The sequence below is a fragment of the Microcaecilia unicolor genome, chromosome 6 (genome assembly GCF_901765095.1).
Source record: "Microcaecilia unicolor chromosome 6, aMicUni1.1, whole genome shotgun sequence".
NCBI classification, from domain to species: Eukaryota; Metazoa; Chordata; class Amphibia; order Gymnophiona; family Siphonopidae; genus Microcaecilia; species Microcaecilia unicolor.
The window spans coordinates 70,340,844-70,354,239 of NC_044036.1; the positions used below are offsets into that span (position 1 = coordinate 70,340,844).

The window sequence follows — 13,396 nt, forward strand, 5'->3', positions numbered from 1 at the left end:
ACATCACCCACATGTGAGAATATTGTTCCTGCTTGTCCTTAGAGAAATATATTTTTCACTCAGAATATAGATGGTCTTATAGGCAAGCGGGCTAGCCCATTTTTCATACCTGAAGTGATAGGCCCAGTTGTCCATGTGGCCAACGGGGATAACCCATTAAATCACATGAAGAATCTGTGAAATTAACCGGCTTTTAGTTTAGTCCACATGTCCATAGGTAAAACTTGATGCACTAGATTCAAACTTGAGGGTTGTCCATAAGACCATCCAATTAAGCTCTGGAACTCATTGCTGGAGCAAGTGGTAAAAAGTTAGGACTGATGGGTTGTGATGTATGAGACACCATTCTGGTCTCTCTGTTGTCTCTTCATATCTTACTATCCTGTAAATACTATAAGAAAGGAGAGGAATTTTACCTGGATAGCTGGCTATGCATCCCTGGAAGGCTTGCAGCAGGTGAGTGGCGAGTATAATTATGGAGAGGGCAGATTCCCCAGTTCTAAACCCTTCCCAGTGGTGCTTAGTGATGTCTTTCTCAAGACAGACACTGAACCCTGGAAGGGAGAAAACCTGGCGTGGCCTTGGGAAGGGAGGTGCTTTCCTGTAGTGCTTTCCTGGAGGGAAAGAAATTGGTCCTTACAGACATGCCAAGACTTAGATCCCACCTTTGCTCCTGACTCAGTAAGCAGTAAGCCAAAGTGAAGCTTGGAAACAGGTGGGGCTGTTTCTCTCCGGGAGACCCAGAGGTAAAAAGCCTGCTGTGATCAGAGAGGAGACCAGAGAGTGAAAAGAGAGAGAAGGAGAGCAACCTGACCGAGGGCAGGGGGAACCTTCCTCACAGAGAACCGGCTGCAGGGAGTAAATTGGCTACCTAACCTAAGGCAGGAGGACCCTAAAGTTAATACAGTGCCTGGTTAGTGAGAGAAGGGGAAAGAACTGGTTTCCGGTCCTCACCGGGGAAAATGCTGTTGTGGGAAAGGTACTGACCTGAGAGAGAGGGGAGTCAGGATCAGCCATGTGAAAGGTGCAGAGACTGTCTTGCAGCAGGCCTAGTCAGTGGCTGGAAGAAAGAACTGGTTTCCAGTAGTCCTCACCGGGGAAAATGCTTTTGTGAGACAGGTTCTGACCTGACTGACCAGAGAGAGATAAGGGTCAGGGTCAGCCATGTGAAAGGTAAAGAGAATGTCTCTGAGCAGTCCTAGACTGGCTGAAAGAAAGAACTGGTTTCCGAGCCTCACCGGGGAAAATGCTGTTGTGGGAAAGGTACTGACCTGCCTGAAGAGAGACAGGGGGTCAGGCTCAGCCATGTGAAAGGTGCAGAAACTATCTTGGAGCAGTCAGCCCCTGGCTGCAAGAAAGAACGGGTGTCCAGACCTCACTGGGGAAATGTTACTACCTGCCTGAAGAAAGAGAGGGGTCAGGGTCAGCCACTTGAAAGGATTAACGAGCGGTCCTGACCTATGGCTGGGATCAGGTGGGGAATTAACCTGATCAGAGAGAGGTTCATTAGGGGCACAGCTCTAGGCTGTGTCCTGGAAACACTGGTTCAAACGTATGAGAAACTTATGAACTACTATGGACTTAAAATGCAAGCTGGGCTACGGAAGAAAAGAGAAACCCTTCCTGTGCAGTTTTTGCATGAATTCTTTTGGATTTATATTTTTCTTTGAATCCTGGAGCACATGTCAGTGGGACTTGTGCTATGTTTTGGAGACTGAACTTTGCTAATGGAATCTAATTCTTTGTGCTGAATAAAAGCTCTTTATGTTCTGGAACTGGCTGCTGGGTGAGTGTCTGAGCTGGAGAGTTGGAAAGCCTGGACCGGATCTGTATCTGGATCAGGGGGATTTTTCCTGGCTTCTTTCAAGGAAAGTGTAAGAGGAAGCAGACCTGGTGATACACACCATGCCATGACCTGGTTGGACATCACAGGGTTTTAAATAAGTTTGAACAAATTCCTGGAAGAAAAGCCTATAAACCATTATTAAAGTAGACCTAGGGAAAGCCACAGCTTATCTTTGGGATTAAGTACCAAGCTACTTTTTGGATTCTACCAGGTACTTGTGACATGAACTAGCCACGGATACTGGGCTAGATGGACCATTAGTCTGATCCAGTAGGGCAATTCTTATGTTACCTCTTGATTTTTAACTCCTTTCCTATCACCTACCCTGTCTCTTTACCGCTTCTCCAGTGTCTACCCCTACCTCTTCTTCCTTCCCCAGTATCTGCCCACTTGTCTTTCTTCCCTTATCCACTATCTTCTACCTCGCTATCATTTCCTTAGCCTCTGCCCCTTGCGTATTTCTCATCATATATATCCATGACTCTTTTCCTCTTCCTCAGTATCTGGCCCCTCTCCCTTCACAATTATCTGCCCCTGCTACTTTTCCCTTCTCCTGAATATATCCAACTTTCTCCCCTCCCCAGCATCTGTCCCACTCCCAGCATCAGTATCCGTTACTTTCCTATATCTTTCACACCATCTTCTCATCTGCCCTTCCCCCCATTTCCCAGCAACTGCTTCTTCCCAGTCCTCTTCATTAGCCCCTACCTCTCTCCCAATTTTCCCAGCCTCTGCCTTTCTCTCTTCCCCCTTTTCCATCTCTTGTCTTTCCTCACCCCTTCCCAATATCTGCCTTTTTCCTCACCACCTGTCACTTGCTTCTCTTTTCTTCCCCAGTATCTTCTCAGTATCAATCTAACATACATTCCTCCTTTCTTAGTACACAGGTTACCACAGTTCTCTCACTCCTATCCACTTTACCTGTAGGCAGGAGGCACTGAGATCATATTCCAGGAACAAGCTCACCTCAACAGATTGGGCACAGGCAAGATCAAGAAATAATAGAACGCTGTAAAGGAGAACAAAATCCAATTCCAGTATTCTGCCCCACCACCTGAAGACAGTAGAACGGGTTGGAGGTTTCATTCAGGCTCAGCTGATTAGCTGCAGGCAGCAAGTGGGTGGAGGAACTAATACACTCTCAGCAGACTGGCTATAGACACCCACAGTATGGAACCGAAAGGCAACCAAGGCTTGACCTTTGTGGAAATACAGCAGATATATGCAGGAGGACCTGAAGTTATGCACAGCAGCAAATCTGAACAAGAAAGGAGTGGGAAATAGACCAGGAAATCCAGAGATGAATGAGGAGAACTTTGATTACTCAAATGAAGTTTATTTGACAGGAGACTCAACACAATATTGTTTTTCAGCCACAGGCCTGCCTAGGGAGCCTCTGTAATCGGTGTCTCATGTGACAACCTCCAAAGTGAAGAAATACATATCTTAGGGTACTGAAACAACAATTAGGTCTTGAAAAAGACAATTGAAGAGAACCACAAAATGTTTCAATACCCTAAAATTCTTGGAGTTACCATTGATCGACACCTAACTCTTGAGAGTCACGCAAAAAACACAACCAAGAAGATGTTCCACTCAATGTGGAAACTAAAAAGAGTAAGATCTTTCTTCCCAAGGACCGTCTTCTGCAACTTGGTACAATCGATGGTACTCAGTCACCTAGACTACTGCAACGCACTATACGCTGGCTGCAAAGAACAAATAATCAAGAAACTTCGGACAGCTCAGAACACTGCAGCTAGACTCATATTTGGAAAAACAAAATATGAAAGTACGAAACCCCTATGAGAAAAGCTACACTAGCTCCTGCTTAAATAACGCATCACATCAAAATATGTACCCTAGTTCACAAAATCATTCACGGAGATGCCCCAGCCTACATGTCAGATCTGATAGACTTACCGTCCAGGAATGCTAAAAAATCATCCCGCACATTCCTCAATCTTCACTTCCCCAACTGTAAAGGTCTAAAATACAAACTAACGCATGCGTCAACCTTTTCCTACTTGAGCACACAATTCTGGAACGCACTGCCGCGCAGCCTGAAAACGATCTATGAATTAACTAACTTCCGCAAACTACTGAAGACCCAACTCTTCAACAAGGCATACCACAAAGATCAACAAATGTGAACTTATACACATATATCCAGAATTGTCTTATAATATTTGCTTGCTACACCACTATCATGTTTCATCATTATCATGTTACCCAATATCATTATGTAATACTAAATGTATATTCTCTTATATATTTCCACCATTCATGGTGTATTGTAAGCCACATTGAGCCTGCAAAGAGGTGGGATAATGTGGGATACAAATGCAATAAATAAATAAATACATACATAAATACATACATAAATAAATAAAATACATATTTCTTGACTTTGGAGTTTTTCACATGAGAGGTCAACTAAAGAGACTCCTGAGGCAGGAATGTATCTGAAACACAATCCTGTGTTGAGTCTCCTGTCAAATAAACTTCATTTGAATAATGAAAGTTCTCCTTGTTCCTCTCTGGATTTCCTGATCTATTTCCCACTCCTTGCTGTTCTTCGTTTGCTCTATGTGGTATCTCAACGTTCCTACGTCTAAGCAGAATTTTACTGATAGCAGCAAATCTGCACAGCTTAGAAGGTCTACTGTCACAGGCCTAAGAAACTAAAGCAAATTGGAATACATAAATACATACCAATTTTTTCCAGCTGTTTGGATATGTATGGAGAGTTTTCCCACAGTTTTGACCTGAAACACTTAGCCAAAATCAGAGAGTTCAGAAATGCAGAAAACTTATTTTCTTGTGATGCCAGAAATTCAGATAAACCTAAGGGAAAAAAGTGGGCTCAATCTAAAATTGAAGCAATAGGGTTTATCATCAAATGGATAGAAAGTAAATTTTTACCATACATTTAGTGACTCTTGTGCCACTTCTGAAAATTTTAGCTATATCTTGTGTCAGGGAAAAATCTTGAATAGGAATGCATCCAAGACAGGCCTGAATAAGACTAAAAAGAAAAAAAAATGATCTTAGATATTGAATTTAGTGTTAGGATCAGATTCAAACTATGCACATTTGGCTCGTTAGCACATCTTTAAAAATTTAATGCATGGAAAATCAATCTAAAGCATGTTAATCTATGAATTTACCAACATTAAGCCAGTCTGTGTGCATAAAAGGTTTTAATGTGCACTAAACATTTGTATTAAAATGAATGCATAAAACAAACCAAACATATTCCAAAAATCATAAAAAAGGGCCAAAGAAAACTAAAATGACCAAAAATGTTTGCCCTATGCACATCCCTATCAATACCAAATTCATCATGTACTAGTATTATGTCGGTGATATGTGCCCTTTCACATAGTTTGAACTTTGCCTTTAGTAGAGAATAGATCACAAAAACCATACCAGGTTAGCACTGAACATTTTATAGCCTATAAATTTCCTCTACTTATAGTTCAGTCATGTTTTTAGCCTTATTCATGCTTTAGCACCATGAGTTTTCATTTGTTAATCCCTACAATTTTTCCTATTTTTACACACCCTGCTTAGCCTGGCCATTGCAACAATATTTATTTATTTAATTTGCTTTCAGCCATTTATAGCTGACAATCTAGGAAACAATTCCTTCTCTCCATGGGTCTTAGTTTTTAGCACACTAAATACAGCAAAGATGACGAAAAGAGGAAATTAGATGATGTTCAAAATGTACAAAATATTTATTACAACATCCAATGACTCAACATGAGTCATGTTTCAGCTGCAAAGGCCTGCCTCAGGAGTCTGACACAAGTTGTGTTTCGGCGGGAAAGGCCTGTCTCAGGAGTCTAAAATATAATAAAAACAATAAACAAATCTAACTAAATATGACATAGTAAAAACATTTAAAACATACATAATGCATAATTTAAAAAAAGTATCCATCTATCAATACATAAAGAATTAAACAAATGAACAAAGAGATGATATCTAACAGAGTACACGTATAGTAAGAACATATCCTATCCCTTAAAATAACATGAAAAATAATATATATAGTAACAATGCAAAAAATATAAAAAACAATCAATAAATAACTAAAATCAATTAATAATTTGACATAAAGCACATATCAAGTGGACTGCTAACGTAATACTGATATCTGTTAAATTGCTGAAAATCTTTAAGAAACAGAAAACCAATAAATAGTCCTCCTCTAAAGGATCTAATGTCTCTTAACTAAACTCCACTAAATAGACTAATATGCACGATGTAATGAACTGAAAAAAATTAGGACAAGAGTGCTCAACTCAACTTAAGAGACAGAAAGACAAACAACAAAATACCTTCCAATGGATGTTTATGAACTCGCTAGTAATCCAAATACTGCAACAGATAAACATGTACCTGGAGTGGAAAAGCATTGTGAAGAGCAAAGAAACTACAAGCCCCAGAAGGCAGTGCAGCACCAGAGAGATTCAGAATCAAGGAACTACAAAGCCCAGAAGGCAGGGCAACATCAGAGAAGCCAGGAGCTAAGAAACTACAAGCCCCAGAAGGCAGTGCAGCACCAGCAGAGGGATCAGGTGAAGGGAGAAGAATCTAGGCAAGAGAGGGAGGAGCCGGGGTGTGATTGGAAGATGGAATCAGATGGGGGAAGGGAGGAGCCCCTAGACCGGGAGGAAGGGGAGGAGAGAATGGAACTGGAGGAGGTGGAAGGAGGGGAGAATGAGGAGGAAATGGAAGTGCTGGTGGAGGGCTCTTAAAGTGAGTTATGAACTGAACTGGAGAGAGTGAATGAAGCCTTGGTGAATTGACCCGGCGGGTGGATGTCAGGTGGTTTTGTGCTGACAAATGAGGGAGGTGTGTCATTAGGTCTAAGAGTGAGAAAGTGACTTAGACCATAATGCCATTGAATTGAACTGTTTAATTTTATTTCTAAGATGAACTGTGTTTGAAGGCAATACTAAACTAAACTGTGTTTGAAAGCAGTGCTAAACTGAATTGATGAGGAAAACACTGCTAACTGAACTGAATTGTGAGCAGTGCTACTAAGTACTGGATTAGAAGCAGTGCTGGAGAAAACCCTATTGAAAGCAGGGCCAAAGTGAACTGTGTGGAAAGCAGGCCCACACTGAACTGTATTGCAAGCAGGGCTCCAATGAACTGTGTTTAAAAGTGGAGCTACACTGAGGATGTTGCAGGAATTGATGCATGAATTTATGATACTTCAGGAGTCAGACAGCACACCAGAATGAGAGAGAAATCTTCTTTATTTGCCAGCAAACAAAGTAGAACATCAGCATTAAGTCTCTTCTTCTCTTTCTCAGCTCTCTGTGTCTTTGTGGCTTCTGTCTCAGCTGCTTCTCTTCTTATGCTGTCTTCTCCTTCTTCTGTCTGTTCCTTCTGTCCTTCTCTTTCTTCTGAGCTCCTTCTGACGTAAACTGCTTCTTCTCCCACTTAAATACAGTTCTATCTAGCCTAGCCCCCTTACTCTCCAATTGGTTAAGGAATAGATTGATTACCTTGCCTCAACCAATCAGCTCTATACAAATATCAGTTACATAGGTTCCAGACATCCTAAACTGACCTATGACCTGGGGGCCCCTCAAGCTAGACATTTGGGCTCCAGAACTCCTACATGTTATTATGATTGATTTCTCATCTATAGCTTAACCTGGGTTCACTTAGAGGATAATGGATATTCTTACATTTATTATTCTCATATTCCTAGTACTAACTGCTAACTAACTCTGGCATTCATTAAAGGGGTCAAGGGCCAATCTTACTTAATGGCATACATATCAGTTATTACTTTCAAGACCATTCCTACATTTTACCTATAATTAATCAAGGAGAAGAGAGCTGACTAGTCCTGACCTCTTTTCACCTATCAGCTCCATACATCAAATCAGCCAGAACTATGGCTAAGTCAAACCATATGTTGATCTCTTCAACTACAGTTTTGCTTAGAAAGTCAGACAAAGAGTAATACAGAATTTAGAAAGACATTCTACACATTAACTACACAGAATACATATTCTAAAATAAGCATAATCAAATTCCCTATAAAACAAATCTAAACATCAGGAATATCTACATATTAAGAACTTCTAAATAGTATTTCAGCCTATTCCTTAAACTACAATATGTCATATGTCTGGCTCATGCCTGCTTGCAAAACTATTCAATATGCCTAATAGTATACAAATGTTGAGCTAGCCTTCATCATTCACAAGGGACAGAGTTTCATTTCTCACTGACCTTTCTAACCTTTAGCTTAGCCAAGCTAGACATTGAAAATAATCTGAACCATCTGGCATTCCTTCACTTTAGTTGCAAGGTAAAAAATTGAACTTTTTAAACACCAGACTTTTAATATCATTTCTTTGTCCACTGCCTCATTCCCCCCTTTGAGACTAAAATCAGCTTATGCAGAGATAAGTCTCACTACTCAAACTCTGGGGATTATAGTGGTCCTAACTAGGAATAGACTTATGAACCACCATTACCCTACTTGTTAAGGTCCGACGGCATACTGCCGAAGCACATGAGGCCAGGAAACAAAACAACAACCCTGCTAGAACTAAGACTATTAGGGAAATGAACAAGGGACGTATCCAGGAAGTCAATGACCACCACCAGGAGGGTAAGGTCTAATCCTCCTCGGTAATCTTCCACATTAAGGCTGGCCAACTGTAGGACTTTATCCATGGCATGCCTAACTACATGCGTCCTATTTATGACAATGGTACAGCACTCTGAAGAATTTAGCACTGTGCAGAGGCCACCCTGGGCTGCAAAGAGATAATCAAGGCCCATACGGTTATACCAAGAAACTATACTTAATTCATTAATTTGATCCTGCAATGCATTAACTACCACATTCAGCTCATGAACTAAAACATGAAGTAGGGATTGAAGTCTCCGGGTGGCCATACCTAGTTCAGTAATACCCGCTACCGGACCCCCAATTGGAATCCAGGCCGTAGCAGAAAGGGCTACAAGTCTCTTTTTAGTCAGAGGATAAGTAGAATTGATATACTGGAGGGCTAATTCAATCGCCTCATCCTCTGTGGCAACGGAGGAGGGTAAGGACAAGGCCTCTCGCTTAGAGCGGTGCGGGGATGGTGGTTTGAGAAGAGGAATAACTTTAGGAAATAATTCAAGGTTACCAATACACAAAAATCATATGTGGGGGGGAAGAATCATGTGGAGGACATTATCACAGAGCCAGTAATGACCAAGGAGAGGGCGACGAAAGTTCCCAATAATGTAGGCACAGGATGGAGATTAGGATGCCCATAATGTGAGCCCCTATCCCAGGGGGAACGAAGAAGAAATGGAGACTTTGTACACCATAGGTGCCAATCCCCAATTGTAACAGACCGCTCATATGATGCAACCCCTTCATACCCCGGGGACTTATGAAAGTAGAAAATAGGATGGGACACTATAGTCTTCTCAGTAGTATAGTTAGGAGCCAGATAATCACCTTGGTCATAATCTGCAGGTATGGTAGTAGGGCACATAGGAGTACCTGGAGAAACTACCCACACAGGTTCCTCCTTCTCTGGGAGAACATTAGTATAGTTACAGGGAATGGGAAGAACAGTTGAGATGTCTCTTGTTAAACAAAACACTCCAGAAGCTGGATAGGGAGACGTAAAAACTGGCCTTAGAGAAGAGTCAGAGGGGGAAGTAGCATTATAAAAGGACCACCAAGTATAATCCTGGCTCCAAGGACCTGAACTCGAAAAGTAGGGAGGTATAAGAGCTGGGAGCTGCACAGGGACAGGAACAGCTGGGACATCTGTAGTATAAGGAGAAAATCGGGAACACACAATACAAGGGGAAGTAATCTTTGCCTGGCTAATTAATTCCTGGACAGAGTGTAACCAAAGGTTGGAGCGAGTTGGGGTTTTAGGAACAAGGAGGCAAGGAGTAGAAAACAACAAAAGCATCCAAACTACTAACATTTTCTTTCTTCCTAATCTAAAACAAATACAGCAACTAATTAAGCAATAATATTTCAACAGTCTGTGCTAATCACAGATTATTCTCATATAATGTTCTCAGTCTTTGAGTTCTTATACCAGTTGGGATAGACCCTCAACTGACAAGGATCAAGCTCTCAAATTCCAAGAAAGCCAGAATCTGGACAAGAAAGAGTCTCAGTGTGAAGCCGAAGTTCAGCAGCTCCTGCAGTATGCAGTTGACCCTTCTTTTCAGCTAGTAGATTCTTTGGTTCGGGTCAGGCGCAACTTCAATGGCTCCGCTGGATCACTTTCTGCTCTCCACTGTTTAGGCTCCGTCTGATCCGTGCTGGGCTCAGTCTGGTCAGCAGACTTAATTCGAGACCAATGGACCCATGGAGTTATCCCTGCGACCTTCACAGCTGTAGGGGTAGAAAGCAAAACAGTAAAAGGTCCTTTCCATCGGGGCCCCAAAGGCTGGAGCCTCCAGTCTTTCACCCAAACTCTATCCCCTGGCAGGAAGGAATGTACCTGAGCCTGGAAGGGGACAGGGTTTATTTCTCTCACATAAGACTGAAGCTCAGAAATTATCCTGCCCAAGAGGGCTACCTGCTCCTGCACCTGGGCAGACCCTAAAATCCCTATGTCTCCCTTAATTCCCTGCAAAATGGCTGGGGGCTTCCCATACACAATTTCAAAGGGAGAGAGGGCTGTTCCTTTAGTTGGGGTGCATCGGAGGCGGAAGAGGGCTAGTGGCAGTGCCTGTGGCCATTTCAGTTGGGTTTCCTGACAAATCTTTGCTAGGCTATTTTTCAAGGTTCTGTTTGCCCGCTCAACCTGCCCTGAACTCTGGGGACGATAGGCACAATGCAATTTCCAGGTAATGCGCAATGCGCGGGACAGGGCCTGAAGTGTGGCTTCAACAAAGGCGGGACCATTATCTGAACCTATGGCAAGGGGCAATCCATACCTGGGGATGACATCCCTAAGGAGGGCTCGAGCTACTTCTGTGGCTTTCTCAGTGACTGTAGGATATGCTTCCACCCACCCAGAAAAGGTACAGACCATGACCAAGAGGTATCGGAGCCTACCGCTCCTGGGCATTTCTGTGAAGTCTATAACTAGAGACTCAAAGGGTGTTAGTCCTCTAGACTGAACTCCTGGTGGAATACGGGGTCCCTGACGGGCATTATTCTGGGCACAGAGAGTACATCGGGCTGAGGCAGTGGCAACCAGACTATCCAATCCTTCCAGCACCACTACTCGACTGAGTAGGCGGGCTAGTGCTGTTTTCCCTAAGTGTGATAGGTCATGAGCTTGAGACACTACAGGCCAAGCTAGGTGGCGTGGCACCAGAACTCTGGTATCAGGGAGATGTAACCAGCCATCAGGTCTCCTTACTGCACCTTCCTCTTGAGCCCATTTCTCTTCCATTTGGGTATACATAGGCGTCCATTCTTGCAGTCGAATTTGGAACAGGGGAGTCACAGTACTTGCTGGGGGTCCTCGAGCAGCTTCCTTGGCCACCCGATCAGCATGGCGGTTCCCTCGGGCCACTGGAGTATCTACCCTTTGGTGTCCCCTGCAATGAATAACAGCTACCTTCTTAGGGGCCCACACAGCCTCTAGCAGCTGAAGTATTTCAGGTCCATACTTAACAGGTTGGCCTGCAGCATTTATGAGTCCCTTTTCCTTATACAAAGCTCCATGAGCGTGTAAAGTTGTGAAGGCATACTTGGAATCAGTATAAATGTTGGTTACCAGTCCTGCTGCTAACTCCAGAGCTCGTATGAGGGCCACAAGTTCTGCTTTCTGGGCTGAAGTTCCTTGGGGCAGGGCTCTTGCTTCTATCACCTTGTCCTCTGTCACCACAGCATAGCCTGCCAATCGCTTGGAGTTCTCCACATAACTGCTTCCATCTGTGAAATAAATTACATCTGGGTCCCTCCACGGAACATCTTTAAGATCTGGTCGACTGGAGTACACTTCATCCATGGTTTGGATACAGTCATGATCCGGTGGTCCCTCAGATGCTGGCAAAAGAGTGGCGGGATTGAATGTAGCCACTGTTTCCAGGTGTATCCGTGGATTCTCACATAAGCTAGCTTGGTACTTAACCATGCGGTTATTTGTAAACCAGTGGTTGCCCTTATACTCCATGAGGGTAAGAACTGCGTGGGGGACTTTAACAACCAGTTCTTGCCCCAAGGTCAGCTTATCAGCTTCCTGGACCAGTAAGGCTGTTGCTGCAATGGCCCTCATGCAGGCTGGCCATCCTTTAGCCACTCCATCCAGCTGTTTAGACAGGTATGCAACAGGCCTCTGCCAGGATCCCATCATCTGGGTCAGCACACCCAGAGCAACCCCCTGTCGCTCATGGACATACAATGAGAAAGGTTTCTCCACATCAGGAAGACCTAACGCAGGGGCTTGGAGTAGGGCTTTCTTTATGGCAATGAAGGATTGTTGAGCAGTAGGTCCCCATTCAAATGGTTCCTTTTCACCCCCCTTTGTGGCCTGGTAAAGGGGTTTCGCCATCAATGCAAAATTTGGAATCCAAATTCTACAGAATCCGGCTGCTCCCAGAAATTCCCTAACTTCCCTTCTGGACTTGGGTTGGGGAATTGCAGCAACTGCTTGCTTCCTACTGACATCCAGTCTCCGACTTCCCTGGGAAATGCAAAAGCCCAGATACTTCACTTCTGCCTGACAGAGTTGGGCCTTTGAGCGTGAGACCTTATAGCCTGCATCCAAGAGTAGCTCCAGCAATTCTCTTGTAGCCTCAAAACACTCTTCCTGAGTCACTGCTGCAATCAGGAGGTCATCTACATACTGGAGTAAAACTCGCCTGGAAGGCTCAGATTTAAAAGTCTTAAGGTCTTGTCCTAGGGCAGTCCCAAAAATAGTGGGGGAATTCTTGAACCCCTGTGGCAGGCGGGTCCATGTATACTGAAGCTTCCTTCCTGTTACTGGGTTTTCCCATTGAAAGGCAAAAAGCAGTTGACTGGCGGGGGCCACCCGAATACAAAAGAAGGCATCTTTTAGGTCTAGTGTCGTGAAATGGGTAGCTCCAGAAGGTATCAATCCTAGCAGGACATATGGATTAGGCACTACAGGGTGTAATGAAATAGTGGATTTGTTGACCACTCGTAAGTCTTGGACTGGCCGGTAGTCCTCAGTCCCTGGCTTCTGAACTGGCAATAGTGGCGTATTCCATGGAGACTGACAAGGACGAATAATTCCATGGGATAACAGACGATTCAGGTGTGCTTGGATCCCTTCCAGAGCCTTTCTGGGAATTGGGTATTGGCGAAGATGGATTGGCCGGGCACTTGGAAGTAAGTCTACATGGACAGGAGGAATATTTCGGGCCAACCCTGGGGGATTATCTTCTGCCCATACCCCACTGACCTGAAAGCTGTCCGCCAGGGGTAGGTCAACTTGGCCATGTGACTGATGCAGCCGCCATTCTTCTTCAAGGGGGCAGCAGAAACTCAATATACCCTTAGGGCTAGATGTCGGGGGCCGAAAGGAGACTGAAGTCTGGCCATCAGAGTCAAAGGAAATTTGG

General features: G+C 43.7%; 1 protein-coding gene across 1 annotated transcript in view; it reads right to left on the reverse strand.

Moving 5' to 3' along the window:
- HFM1 (helicase for meiosis 1) overlaps window positions 1-13,396 on the reverse strand; it is a 472,985-nt gene that overhangs the window by 117,693 nt on the left and 341,896 nt on the right. The window contains exons 19-20 of the mRNA XM_030206735.1: window positions 4,777-4,874; window positions 4,562-4,693 (exon numbers count right to left, since the gene is read on the reverse strand). Coding sequence (XP_030062595.1) covers window positions 4,562-4,693; window positions 4,777-4,874 — 230 coding nt within the window. The remainder of the gene's footprint in view (window positions 1-4,561; window positions 4,694-4,776; window positions 4,875-13,396) is intronic.